The following is a 13,817-nucleotide window of genomic DNA, read 5'->3' on the forward strand; positions in this document are numbered from 1 at the left end:
TAGCAACCAAGACAGCAGACCCCAAAGCAGTTAATGAAATTATGATAAATCCAATCAAAAATTGCATAAGACACGGTAAAAGAAGATATACGGTAGATTTAACGCAATAATAATAGTAATGAAAAATCAAAACGAATAACAAATAACAAAAATGAAAAACCCTCATGTTGGCATTCGGCCAAAATGAGGTTCACTGAACCGTTTTTCTAAAGAGTGTGCAACACTCTGCGTCATCGTGACAGCGATGACGTAGAAGCGTAGTTATTCACCATCATCAGAGTATGACACGGAGATCACCGCTGGCACAGACGCACGGTGCGTCAGCTCTAAACCCTTTCCAACAGAGTCCTTGCATCTGATGTGATTATCCTTTTCCACACCCACTCGATGACAACTCACATGAATTACAGGCTGATCTGTAATTCACTCAAGGACCCCGGAGGCGTTCGGACCACACGTTTCAAGCAAGGCATTACAGATCCCTAATCCATGCAGTCCCTCATCCCGAAGACCGGGATGTGATTGCGAATGTGTGAGTCTAAAATTATGTAACGATGGAGTACCTCTGTATTTATAGCGCATCTGTAACAGTCTGCCAGCATCCACTCATTCCTGTGTCATTTTGGGATTGCCTTTACCTCCTGTAATATCTATCTATCTATCTATCTATCTATCTATCTATCTATCTATCTATCTATCTATCTATCTATCTATCTCTCTCTCTCTCTCACTCTCTCTCTCTCTATCAATCTATCTATCTATCTATCTGGGAGTCCACCGCCTTCTTTACACTGAGTTCCCAGATGTGAGTGACGTGCAGGTGATGAGAGGAGCTGAGGTGTCAAGTGACAACCATCTGCTAGAGTGTAGTATCAGGTGTCAGAGCCGAGTGCTGCCAGACCTGGTTAAGGGAAACATTTAGTGAGAGTATGGCGGGAACATCTGGTGAGAAAACTGCTCAGAACTCCTCTCAGTGAGATGTGAAAATTATTCAGTGTTTGGAAATGTTTGGGCACTTTTGTGCACAAAGGCTAATTTAAAACCTTAAATTATGTCAGCTGGTTTGTGGAACTGTATCTATGTTTTGATTTGGTTTAAATATTTAAGATAGCCTATTTACTTTTAAATCTTAGGATGTATATCCAAAATTAATGCAACATAACTGTAATTAAGGGTTTATAAGGACTATGAGCTGAAATCTACCCAGCCTACTTCCTCTGGTGCTGGCTCCAGTGCAGGAATATGCTCCTAATGCTGACCCCTGCTGGCTGGTTGCAGAACAATCAAAAACCAATCTCCAACCAGTCTCAATAAATATGTTCTGGAATAGCAAGTGATTGCAAGGCTGTAAGTTTGATGAAAGGTGGTGATGAAAGTACTTCATCAGACGACTTTCATCTTGCATTTAAAGATTCCACAACCAACCAACCAATCAACCAAACAAATTGCCTCAGACAAAAATCCCAAAATTGACCACAGTGGTCATTTCATTTCTCATCCTTAATGTGGATAGAACAGATTTCAAGGTAGAAAAGAAAACTTCTGCAACCAGATGAGAATTACACGCAGACACTGGGTACAGTCTGATAAAAAGTGAAAAAAAGCAAGAGTCTTTATTAACCTCGGCAGATTTTTTCATATTAAACAAACTTGCACAATAAAACATCCCTACATCATGACAGGAGGAGCTCTATGCAAACAGCACATTATACAGTCAGACACAGAAGTAGTTGTCAGCAGAGAGCAACTTAAATATGCCAAGAAATTTGAGTGTAAAATAAAATAAATAGAAATACGAAGGCAGGAAAATTTAAGGCTAAGCAGAACTATTGCTGAAGAGATGAAGGGGAACTGTCAAACTGAGCTTTGAAAGAAGGGTAAAAGTGCTGTATTTCTCTCAAGAGTAGGTGGACAGACTGGACCAAATACTGACTTTAAGGTAAGGCATCTGAACTGTAGCTAATTTATTCATTTTTTTATTTGTATTGACATCGATGTGTAAATGGTAATGTGAAAAGCTGTTTTCACTGATATGTGTGATGAACCTTCAGTTATATTCGACATCGAAATGCACCCTAAATTTAAATTATAAATAGAAAAACTAAAGTCAAAGAGTAAAATAAATAGTCTACAAACACACCACAGATTGGTTCATGTCCTAATAGATTACAACCTTCAAAATACTGACATTCATCAATACTACACGACGCGCTAAGCTACAGTTGTACTGTAATCAGATGTTAGCTTTAAGAAAACAAAAATCCACCTCTGTAATTATTGTCCTGACTGTCTTTACTACTCGCTTGAGAAACATCAGCAAAAAGGCTCTTCTCCCCTTTCTGTTACTCCTTAACAGCACTGAATCAAAATCTACTGTACAGCAAAAATGCAGCAGGTGAACAGAAAGGTGGTACTTTGCTGATTTTAAGTCAAAGTATGACAAAAACAAAAGAAAAGAAAAACAGATTCTGGTTTTCTGAATGACGCGTGGGCTTCACAGAGGAAGAATCATCCTTTTTATGGTCGTGTGAGAAATACTGAAAGCAGTCTTAGGAGTGAGCTGCACTAGTGTGCGGCTCATTGGGGAGGGGATGCAAAAAGACGTCAGAGAAGGATTTGGGGGAATACAGAGGCTGTTGCCTCTTTCCTTTCACAGTCTTTTCTCTCTCTTGTTCTTCTTTTCGCCCTCTGTGTTTATACCCTTGGGTTTATTTATCTTTGTAGCATTTGGAAAATGGGCATATAAGTCCGTTGGTTTGTGTAATGTATAGAGAAGTACAAAAACATTATGTTTCATTGTGATATTTAACATTTCAGTTTTCCTTTTACAACCAGCTTCTTGTGTTCATGTGATTGCCCATGTTTCTCAAAATCTTCTTCATCCCTTCTTTTGTTTTCCTATGTTTGCTTTTCTCTAGACAAAGGCCTCTGGGATTTCAGAGCCGTTGATTTTGATGTAGATCTTAGCATTGTCATCCTTCAGCTGCTGCTCTTTGTAGAGAGTCCGTCGGTACCAGATCAGGTAGAGAGGCAGCAAGAAGCCCAGCATGCTTAGTACAAGGAGTCCAACATTGACCTGGAGGACATTACAAGAATTAGCCATGCCCGAGGGCTGAATCTCTGATTGTGTTCATGTGTATGCATATCCATACCCAGAGTGGATCTCCACCCAGTGGTCCCATCATAGCCAAAAACAGTGGCTGCTGCAGCAGAGCAAACACAGCACTGACCAGAGACTGCATCCCTGTTAGACTTCCAAACAGTGACGAGGGATACCTGAGGACACACAAGACACGGGAGGCATCTTTAGCATCTTAGTGTGAAGCTGCATCCACATATAGAAGACTAAGATAATATGTGTGTGTGTGTGTATGCATGTGTGAGACTTACACAGCAGCATAAAGGCCACCAACAGCAGAGTGGATGAATCCTCTCACCACCGTGTGTAAGATAAATGACACAATCTAGGGAAAGATAAAAGTATAAGAAATTTTTATTCATTATCATTTCAGAAGATCAATCATCAAGTCTATTAGATTAAAAGATTAGCTACTCTTATCTATTTACTCTTACTTAGCTAACAGCTAAGACTGGTTAATCTTAGCTGTTAGCTAGTCTTAGTTATTAACACTTAGCTAACAACTAAGTATGGCTGATCATGGCTAGCAGGTCTCAGCTATTAAAAATCAAATTAGCAGCTATTTCATAGCTGCTAATTTGATTTGATCATTCTTAAATAAAGCCAGGATAACTTTTCCATCTATTTCTAGAATTTCTGCTAAGCTAAGCTAAACAGTAAAGGTGTTTTGTTTTCACTTTGTTTTGCAAGAAAATAAACATAAACACCTAAAAGTCTAACTGTACTGTGCAGTGTACTATAAACTGCAGTCAACGGAGATTGCAATTTACATCTAGTGTTAAGTGTGAACAATGTTGGTAAACTCAAGGACTACTCACCTGCAGGGGGAGATTAGGCACTAAGCAGGTGATCCCAAATCCAACCAAAAGCAAGTTTGTGAGCAAGAATGCTCGCAGTGCATTGGTCACCTTCTGAATCTTTCTGTCTCTGCGCTTGGTCTTTGTTTCTCCTCTTCAGGTTTGAATCAGAAAGAAGGAGGAGAGGTCATTTTTCAGTCACAGATGTCACAATAACCTTTGCTTTTGGCTATATTAATCACATTCTGTGTCTAGAAATGTTGAGAATTTAACAAAGTGGGGTTGTCCTGCATTGCAATGGATTACTAATATTTGACATACTTGTTTAAGGGTTCCTTGTCTTCCTGTCCGTCATCACAGTCCTTCAGCTTCCAGTCCATAATCTGACCAATCACAGGGGTGGTCATCAGGCAAAGTAGCTGCAGCACCCCAAAGATGGAAGAGTACAAACTCACTGAAAAAGAGATCAGGATGAGCATACAATATAAAAGGATAAGGAGAAAGTTTAAAATACAATGACAGTGTTTGAAAGAATATACCTATACTGACTTGGTTAATATGACAGTATAGTTAATATTTAGCACCTAGTATTAGTGCTATATTGAGTGGAACAATGGTTGATGCAGGGGAAATGTCAATTTAAAAAAAAGTCAATAAAATGTTATTATTAGGAGGGGGTAAGGTTGTGTGGGTTATTTCTATGGGCTAAGGGAGTAATGATACACGGAAACTGCATCACGTGAAACTGCTCATATGGCGTGCACCCTTTGCTGCTAACGGGCAAAGTTAGTTAATAAGTACAGTAAATGGTCATTCCGTGCAGATTAAAGCAGAATGAAAGATCAAAACAACAGCCAAGGTCAACTGATGAAATAAAATAACTAGCTATTAAAAAAGGTGCTATTCAATGCTGTGAATAGTACTATTCACAGCATTGAATAGTACTAATCACTGCTGTGATGCGTTTCTAAATTATAAGTGTTTTCACCTTGAAATGTAACAGTCGAATGGTTTAGTAATCTACTGATACAGAAGACTTCTTATCTTACCAACTTCCATTCTTTCCACTGAAAATCCAATTAAAACAAGTAAGCCAAACTGCTTTCAAGTTATGATTCATATATGTTGAGAAAGAAACAGCAAAAGCATTGATGTTTATGTATGAGTGCAAACTTCAAGCAAAGAGAAGTTGAGAAACTGACCTGTGTTGAGGTCTCCATCGGTGAGTGACTCCAGGACACTGTTCATGGCTCCCATGTAGAACAAAAGACGAAGCTGAGTCATAGACATGGTCACTAGACTGAGCAGGAAAATCGGGGTGATGATAGTTTTAAAGAATGACTGGGCTGCAGAGGAGAGACGAAAAACGAAGAAGGGTAAATTAAATGGATTTAAGTAAAAAGTGCATACATAGGTTCAGGTTTATAATACTGCAGTCTTACATTCTTCTTGTGGCTTGCACTCCATTTCCAGGTCCATAGTAGAGAGACAAAGATTGTTTCCATCTTTGGTAGTCAGGTCCTTTTGCTTTGTGTTGGTGCCCACACTCAGACGACGGCCCACTGTGGTCACTTGCTTGTAGAACTGCTGACCTGTGATTTTATGGTCGAAGCCAAGCCAGCTGAACTTGATCTTCACGCTGAGGAAGCAAAGGATGAGAGAGGGATTACAAGACTGGATAACAAGAATGGGAGTAGAGGGGATTATGCTAAGGGTAACAGAGAAAAGTGGAAAAGAGATGGGACCATGGGGGAATTGAACAATTAAAATGTAATCAATTTGCATGTGTGTTACTAACGTGTAGTCCATATCTTCTGGGCCTGGGAATGGTTCCAATGGCCAGTTGAAGAAGCAGTTCATGAAAACCAGTCCTGCACAGGCGGCCCACACCACCAGAATAGTGATGAATGGTATGCCAAAGTCATAGATCACCTGTGTCCAAAACAAGGGCCAATAAATACAAAGTACAGTGCAAAAAAAGACATAGAGAAGACAGTTATTTTCACAGTTCTTGGACCAAACCTGTCTGGGAATACTAAGTTCTCACATGATTCTTACGGTGCATTTTGTTAATTGGGTTAGACAAAATCAAAGTTATCCTGTACTAATTGGCAGGAAAACCCACTCCTTGCTTTTAACCCATCCTGAGAATTAGAACCAGTTCTCCTAATACTTCCGATAATCCATCTGTGGACCAGTTCTAGATTTTGGCAAGTGCCTTCATTGCCAAGATTAAGGTGCCAGGAGAAAATACGTAGCCTTCAGTGTTTGTTACCTTGACGCCAGGAAAAGTGACAGCAGAGGATGCGTAGGAGCCGATCATCAGGGCGATGAAGGTTGAACGGAGGTCCCCAAACATGTTTGGTAGCTAGAAAAGAAACGAAAGAAGAAACAGGGAAAGAGGCCATGAGCTTCACAGTGTTTTTGTTCTCTAGATTTTTGCATTAGATTCCAACTGAGATGAGATATATCTCATCTAAAGGAAAAAATGGGGAGCTGAACTGTTGTGCAGCTGCACTTAGTTTAGTTTGGGAGGGGGTGGAGTTAGGGGGTGTGGGTGCAGATTGGGGCACTATGAGGCTGGTACCTACTGACAATGGGGTCACAGTTTACAGTAAGATCCAATTAGTAAGCAGACTTGGCACCACGGCGCGAACATCAGAGAAAGTGACATGAAACCAGCCCACCTCAGTGTATGTAAATATAAAACAGCATCACATAACACACACAGCTGTCCAACATACGACACTGCTGATGAGTTCTTTACAGCTGAAACAATCGGACGGGTCGGCTGAGGTGAGGTGACATTTGAGGACATAAAGATGTCTTTAATATACTTTTCCTTAGAAAGAAAAATGGATTTGGAAGCCAAAACGGGAGACAGCGGGTGACAAAGCATCCGAATACAAAGGCATTCACAAGCTGTTCTGTTTTCAGGAGACTGAACAACAACAAGCTCATTCAATTACATAAGAGCGGGGAAAGCTAAGGAAGAGGTATGCGGTAGTGTTTGAGTGCTAAATTGAGAAGGCATGTGCACCCAGGTTACCGGGATTTCCCAACACTTTCATCAGGAATAACTTGAAAACTCATCTCATTGAGTTTAAATGACTAAAGGTGCTGTGCACTAGCAACTGCTGGATGAAACCTAGAGCGGGGAAGGTGAGCTGACATTGGCACTGAGCCAGTAGTGGCTGCTGAGGGCAGCTGAGTGTTACCCAACTTTCCTCAGCTGAGAACGAGTGCTTTAAGGTCTGCGGAGAAGTCACGGACAAGCAGTCAAGGAACAGGGTTGTGTCTAATGATTAACCCGACACCGAGGCTTTCTTGTAAATTGAGCTGCTGAGGAGATGAAGTGAAACTTGGTGTGAGGGGAACACATCTTTTTATGAACCACCTCTGGAGACTGACAGTAAAGGGAGCAAACAATTCTTTAAATCAAGGTTTTACTATAACACTGACATGAATGGCCATGGCAGCAACTAATGAGAGATACAACAAGAGAAATGAGAGATGTAACAGCAAGAGTCAGTACTGGTATAGAATTGGGATGTTTCACTGGGAGATTTAGTGGAGCAGAGGCCCTCTCCAGTGAACAGCATCACCATGGTAGAGAACTGGACTCCCATGTGAGTCACTGCAGGCTGAACTGATGTCAAGGCCAGAGAAGAAGCGGGGTGGATAATTGTAGGACAAGAATGCAAATAAATGATGATCTTTAGACTGTTTATCTCAGCTTTTGTATCCTTGCCTGTAGGGCTGATTACATTTAAACTGTTTCGGGTATAAAGGCTTTTTCTTTGCTCCAAAGGTATCTGTGAAATTTGATGAACTACATCGAAGGATATGACTTCAGGAATTAGGCTCTTAACTGAAGTTTTAGACTTCCAAGAGTGATGCTGCTTATTTTTTTAAAATGGGAATTTCTGTGTTTAGGTTCTAGTGCAGCAAGTCCATTAAGTCTTTGCAAGAACAGAGAAAGAAGGGATAATAGGAGAAATTCTTGATTCCTCCTTCATGTCCTTTGTGAAGCACAATAATAGATGCAGCGGAAAGTGATAATGAGCCATGCTGTCGCACTTTCTCTCCCTCTAATCAACTCCCTTCCCTGCTATCTGACACTTGGCCGGGTAATCCCTAGGAACTTGTAGTTCAACATTAGAAAAAAGGCAAAGTAAAAAAAAAAAGGAAACTAAACAGGAGACAGGGTGGAATGCCAGACAAGAAGGCAGGGAGCCAACAGGCTATTATAACAGAGCGAGTAAGACAAAGAGCTGTGTAGATAGAAACATACATCTGGACAAACATCTTGCAGCAGGTGCAAGGACTCTATGGAACAAGGATTATAAAGCACACATCAGTGTGCACACTTACTGTGAGAGAGGTGAAGGTCATGCACATGCCCCCGAAGCCATTGAAAGTAAGAGCAATGAAGATAAGGATGGAGAGTTCTGCAAAAAAAAGTAAATATTTATAATCCATACAGTGCTGGAAATGTTACAGTGCAAAAAAGACTGTTGTTCATATGAACTCACCATTTGGTTTGTAGGCTCCATAAGCGATGAGTAGACAGGACAATCCAAAGCAGGTGCTGAAAATATATGATTGTGTCACACTTCTGATAACAAGCTAACTAAAGCTGTTCTTTTTAAAACTCTATTTATGACTACACGTGTATTTTTTTCCATATGTTACATCACAGTAAGCCTGGATAGTTTCTTCCCTTCTTTGCTTACCTTCCCAGCAGTCGCAGTTTGCGAGGCCCATATTTATCCATGACAATCCCCAATGGCAGCGTGATGGCTGAGAGGAGGAAGGAGCCCACTGTGAAAGCCAAGTTCAGCATCTCATCCTGTTCTTTACAGATCAGCCAGCCGTTCATCTTCAGGGGCCCATCCATAGGGACCAGGGGCCTCATCTCGACACCGTCTCCCAAACCCACCACACCAGCCTCACTTTCATAGTCGTAAGTGTACTCATCAGACGCCTGTGCTGAATGAGACTGGGACAGATTGTAGTTGGAGCTGTTACCTGAGGATCGAGATAAAAGTTGGAAGAATATAATAAGTTTTATAGGAATGATGCAAGTGGAAGATATTCAATGAGTTTGGATGTTTCAGGCTGACACAATGTGCCCTTTTCCCTTAGAAGTTAGGCTTTTTTTTGGATAATGCTGCGAAAAAACAAACACCACCCAACTAAGATGCAGTGTAGTGGATAATCAGGAAATTTTTAGGTTCTCTTCTGGGAGATAGTTTACCTATATCTCTAATACATCAATACATAGCAATCACATGTGCACAGCCAGTTAGATGAATTGTGAACCTCAGCATGAAATAAAAAACTGCCCCTAAAGATTATAATATGGGATGCAATTTGATTTTATTGCTACTTTGGAATGATATGAACAAAACGTGATAAGCTAGCACTTGCAATAAACTTCACATCATTATCAGGACCTGCAAGGAGATAATGTGAACAAGTACAAAAGTCCAGAAGACGTCCAGGTGATGAAGTGAGGGGAGCTGCAGCTTTGAACCTTCTTAGCATTAGCTTTCCAGATCACGCTCTTCCAGTGCTATCAGGCACCGGTTATCTCTGGGAGGAAAACGTGTGTGTGTGGCATCCCAACGTGAAACACTGTGACGCACTTCATGACCAAGTGCCAAAGTCTTCCCCAAGAAGACAGATCAGCATCTCATACCCTTTGAATCACTGGGACACAATGCTGACGGGAGCAGCTGATTGGCAAACTATATTGCTGAACGTGCAGTTAATACCCAACACTGTGTCTCTGTAGCATGTATAGCAAAATGTTTAACTGGGCATCCTGGTGCAAAATGACTTATAAAGCCTAGAAAAGGCATTAAGATGTTGGCACCAAGCTAACACTGAACCCTGCACTAACACTGCACCCAAAACGAGAAAAGGCAGCTTATAAATGCATTGATGTCTGTTGCTTTATTTCATTTGAAGTGATCTTGTATTTCATAATTAAAATTCATAAAATGTTTATTACGAAACACAAAGCACAAAGTGGAGTCTATATATTTTAAATGCCAAATATGTGCTTCTTGTGCCAGTCTATGCAGGGCCATTATCTTTCCATTTCGCCATTCTATTTTTTACGGTTTCCTGATTTCTACTGCTCATCACTTTAGCTATCTCACCCTCTCTGCCCTTTGTCACTGAACTTTAAACTCACTTATTACCAGCTATAAATGCTTCCTGCTGATTACTTTGTTCCTCAGTCACGTCACATGTTTGAAAAAAGCTGAGCTGGTGCTTGCTGCTGTTCTCCTTTTTTTTTCTTCTCTTATGTCATCAGAACAAGATAAGATGACTGTGGCAGTTCTCCAGGAAGTTATTGCCCAACTGTTACTTGACTGGTGAGCGTGCACAACTTCACAGCTAAAACATTTGCGCTACCCTATAAAGTGTTGTTACTTTGCCGGTAAATGTGTATAGGACAGCCTTCAGCCAAGTTTTATGACTGAATGTTAATATTAGCCACTGGTGCAGAGGTGAGTAAAACATCCTCCTGCATGTTATAAATGCTCCAGGACTTAGTGTGGATACTAACATGTTCACCTCTATCAGGCCTCTATCACGCCACACAGTATTACCCGGGGTCCTCCTTCACATTCCCCTTGTTTATTCTCTTTTAAAAGACCACACCGGGGTCACTTAGGCTGAGTGCATCAATCCAACCTTTGTTCTTAACAACACAAAGTACCTGGTGTAACTTTTGTCATAGTGTGGGACTCTTGACATAAAGAGAACAAGCTTTAAACAATACAGACTCAGGTAAAAGGATCAACTGATCAGTCCATCACTGGTCTATCAGTTGACTCTCAACAAGTCTACTACACCATAAAACCTTTTATACTTTCACTTTAGACCAACTGACCTACCTGTTACACTGCTCTTTATTTAATTTGCCTGCTCAGGTTTAATTTCCTGAGTCCTTAAAACAGGTTATGACAGTTGACAGAAAAACCCCTCATTCTTCCTAAAGAATGGAAGAGGCCAGAAAACAGTAGTGTCGTATTACATCTGTTGAATAATACCTTGCTGTCTATCACTTAATCCTTATTTTATTGGGATATTTCAGCGCACATAAAGAAAAAAGACATAGTGCTTTCCAAAAACTAAGTCAAAAATCCAATTGCCCTTTTTTTCTTTATTTTTTTTTTACAAGGCTTCGTCATAACTATTTTGGTAATTATAAAACACAAGAGTTTCGACTTACCCTCCTCGCTGCAAAGGTATGAGTAGAAGCCCTCTGACTTGAGCATGATGAGGAGCGATCCCCATCCCAGCAGCACAGCAGAAAAGAGGAGATTCTCAGTGATAGCAGTCACTGCCATCCACCAGCGCCTGGCAAATGCTGTGGCCAGGGTTGGAGCCATGGTTGAAAGTTAAAGACAGAAGCAAGGAGCAAGAGGGGAGAAATTTAGGGGACGAAGAAAGAGAGAGGGAGAAAGAGGATGTAGCTGGAAGTGCAGAAAGAACCTCCCTGACTGACGCTCAGGATGAAGGATCACAGCTCACTTATCTGTGAAGAGAAAAGCGCAAGAGGAGGGGGGGAGGTCTTACAGTTAGCCTATCACTGTGACAGACAGAAAGAAAGGTTCACTTCTTTTTATAGGATCACAAGATCAATCACTTAACTTCGAACCCAGCAGAGGAAGGCTGGCTGCACTGCATGGAAATCTCTGCTGTTTGTTTGTGGCACTTTTCTGATTAATTTAAAGTGTCTGTGTTAGTTAGATACAGAGAAGACGCTAAGCTCTAAACCAACCAACATTAAGTGGTGAATGATTAACTTTTGTCATTGTAGGAAGATTATGACATCATGAGACGAAGACCTTACATTACATTACAGGCACTTATAATACATGCACCCATAGTGGACTTTCTGCTGATTTCTGGAAAAAGCAAACTGGTCTAAACTGGACATGCACAGAAAACGGGATTCTCTTACTGCCCTCTCAACCCCATGGCCCCTCATGCCCATCCAACCGCAGCTTTTCTCTGCAATTAGTGTGGCACATCCACAGCCAGACAAACAATAAACAAATCAACGGGAACAGCCAGCCTTTCTCTCTGTCACACACACACACACACACACACACACACACACTGTCTGTTCAGCTAGTAGAATGAAACTAGTTGCAGAGCTGCAGAGTTAGTTGTACGCCTCAATAAAAATGACCAAATCAAACGAGAATACACTCCTGGAAATCATTTAATTGTAGTAGCTGATGTTGTTGAATGTTTCATTTAATTAAAAAATGAAATCACTTTCCCACTCCTGTTTCAGTCATCCACTCTCCATAGCAAACTTCAAAGCAAATTACAGATCTGCTTTGACATGTTCAGGGAGTCTTAATTTCTTACCACTGCGGCTCAGAGCTGCTCCTTCCAGCTTCAAAGTGATGCCTTGTGGTAGGCTTTGAGTAACCTGGTTTCTGTGAAAATCCACTTTTATATACCCGCGTGGCCCTCACATAGCGCCCCCTATTGACATTACCCTGCAATTACCCTGCAGTATGTCTGCACTCCAACCCGCCTTTATTTTGTTGACAGTTTTGTCACCAGATAGTTATATAATTTTAATAATTGTGGGTCTAAAGCTATTAGTTTTCTTTAATAAAATGCGATGAATCACGAAGAAAAAAGAACAAAACTGTGTCTAAATAAACAGATTTTACAGGAAATGACAGGAGATATGACAGTTGTCTGCATCAGTTGATAAAAAATAAGAGCAGACTTCCTCTATTTCAGTATTTATGCCCCCTGTTTACTTATGTTAATCTAAGAAATTAGAGAAAAGAAAACATGAAAGAAGAATCCTGCATTGAAGTCTATGTTAAAATTCAGCAACAGTAAAAGTTAAACTTAAAGTCTTAAATCTTTAAAGTTGATTTAACTAAAGCTTCAGCATAACTGACCAAAACCCTCTTGAGCAAGTCTTGTATTGAGTGTTTTTGTACACATAACACTTTAAATGATCTGCAGTTTTTATTTCCTGTACAGGATGTGCCCGCTGCTTCATTTTTAATATTGATTCTAATTTTTAGTTTAATTTTAAGCACACGGTTAAATGAAAAAACTGATCTGGTTACAGCAAGTTAACACGTGTTTACACCGAATATGTCAGAGTTATATCAGCAAACCTGTTTTTCAGGTTGGACGCTTGAGTTTGTCCCCCTGCAGTGGACTGTGGTTCAGCTCTAATCAATAGGCAACTCAATGATTCAGTGACCACTGTGACCATATCTGCCTAAACACTGATGTGCTACTTTGTGTTGTTACAGTCTTCAGTATCTCACACTGAGAGCACTCTTTTAACCTTTCATCTGCAAAACAGTTAAACTAATGGGATCTCTCATCTCTAATTTTCAGCTCTAATCAGTCTGTTTGAATATCAGCAGGCCCATCACAAGGCGGAGTTGCCCAGCCTTACTTTACAGTTATTGACAAACTCTTTACAGTCACATCAAGTACATTTAATCACAAGTGCACTGTTTTTCCAAGCCTTATCAAAACCATTTATTGACTTGCTTGCTTCACACACGTTACATTTGTGTCAAATACTCTAATCATTTAGACATTGTTTACTGTCTCAACAAGGGGCCGAATCTGTATGTTTAACTGTTAATCTTAAGGTAAAAACCACAAAAATATCTGGTATCTTTTAAATTGTGGCACACACAATGAGAACTTGCTGTTTTCTAATAGAATTAACGCCATCTTGTGGCTTTTAGTGATCCTGGCACAGGCATCCCGGTTCATGGTCCATATGCAAAGCTCAAGCTTAGCTAAAAAACAGTAAAATGAGTCAAATTTGGGGAATTTGTTCCATTTTGTCACCT

The 13,817-nt window shown here is 40.4% G+C and overlaps 1 protein-coding gene across 2 annotated transcripts; it reads right to left on the bottom strand.

Moving 5' to 3' along the window:
* Window positions 1–1,577: 1,577 nt before the first annotated feature.
* slc43a2b (solute carrier family 43 member 2b) lies at window positions 1,578–12,431 on the bottom strand. 2 transcript variants are annotated; one of them, XM_005472225.3, is made up of 15 exons: window positions 12,340–12,431; window positions 11,189–11,494; window positions 8,673–8,967; window positions 8,472–8,527; window positions 8,311–8,387; window positions 6,212–6,304; window positions 5,735–5,868; window positions 5,379–5,575; window positions 5,139–5,282; window positions 4,986–5,003; window positions 4,258–4,390; window positions 3,958–4,090; window positions 3,391–3,464; window positions 3,153–3,276; window positions 1,578–3,076 (listed from the first exon to the last, which is right to left on the bottom strand). In XM_005472225.3, the coding sequence occupies exons 2-15, from the start codon at window positions 11,346–11,348 to the stop codon at window positions 2,915–2,917; spliced, it is 1,800 nt and encodes a 599-aa protein (XP_005472282.1). In that variant the 5' UTR covers window positions 11,349–11,494; window positions 12,340–12,431; the 3' UTR covers window positions 1,578–2,914. The 2 variants fall into 2 exon arrangements, with proteins under 2 accessions (XP_005472282.1, XP_003446863.1); XM_003446815.4 differs by lacking the exon at window positions 4,986–5,003.
* Window positions 12,432–13,817: the final 1,386 nt, after the last annotated feature.

The sequence above is a fragment of the Oreochromis niloticus genome, linkage group LG10 (genome assembly GCF_001858045.2).
Source record: "Oreochromis niloticus isolate F11D_XX linkage group LG10, O_niloticus_UMD_NMBU, whole genome shotgun sequence".
Taxonomy (NCBI): domain Eukaryota; kingdom Metazoa; phylum Chordata; class Actinopteri; order Cichliformes; family Cichlidae; genus Oreochromis; species Oreochromis niloticus.

Bases quoted from the DNA above. Each gene is read 5' to 3' on its own strand.
- slc43a2b (XM_005472225.3), bottom strand. From the start codon at position 11,348: ATGGCTCCAACCCTGGCCACAGCATTTGCCAGGCGCTGGTGGATGGCA. The intron at 8,968-11,188 runs GTAAGTCGAAAC...CTCGATCCTCAG, and splicing joins ATACCTTTGCAGCGAGGAGG to GTAACAGCTCCAACTACAAT. The intron at 8,528-8,672 runs GTAAGCAAAGAA...ATATATTTTCAG, and splicing joins AAACTGCGACTGCTGGGAAG to CACCTGCTTTGGATTGTCCT.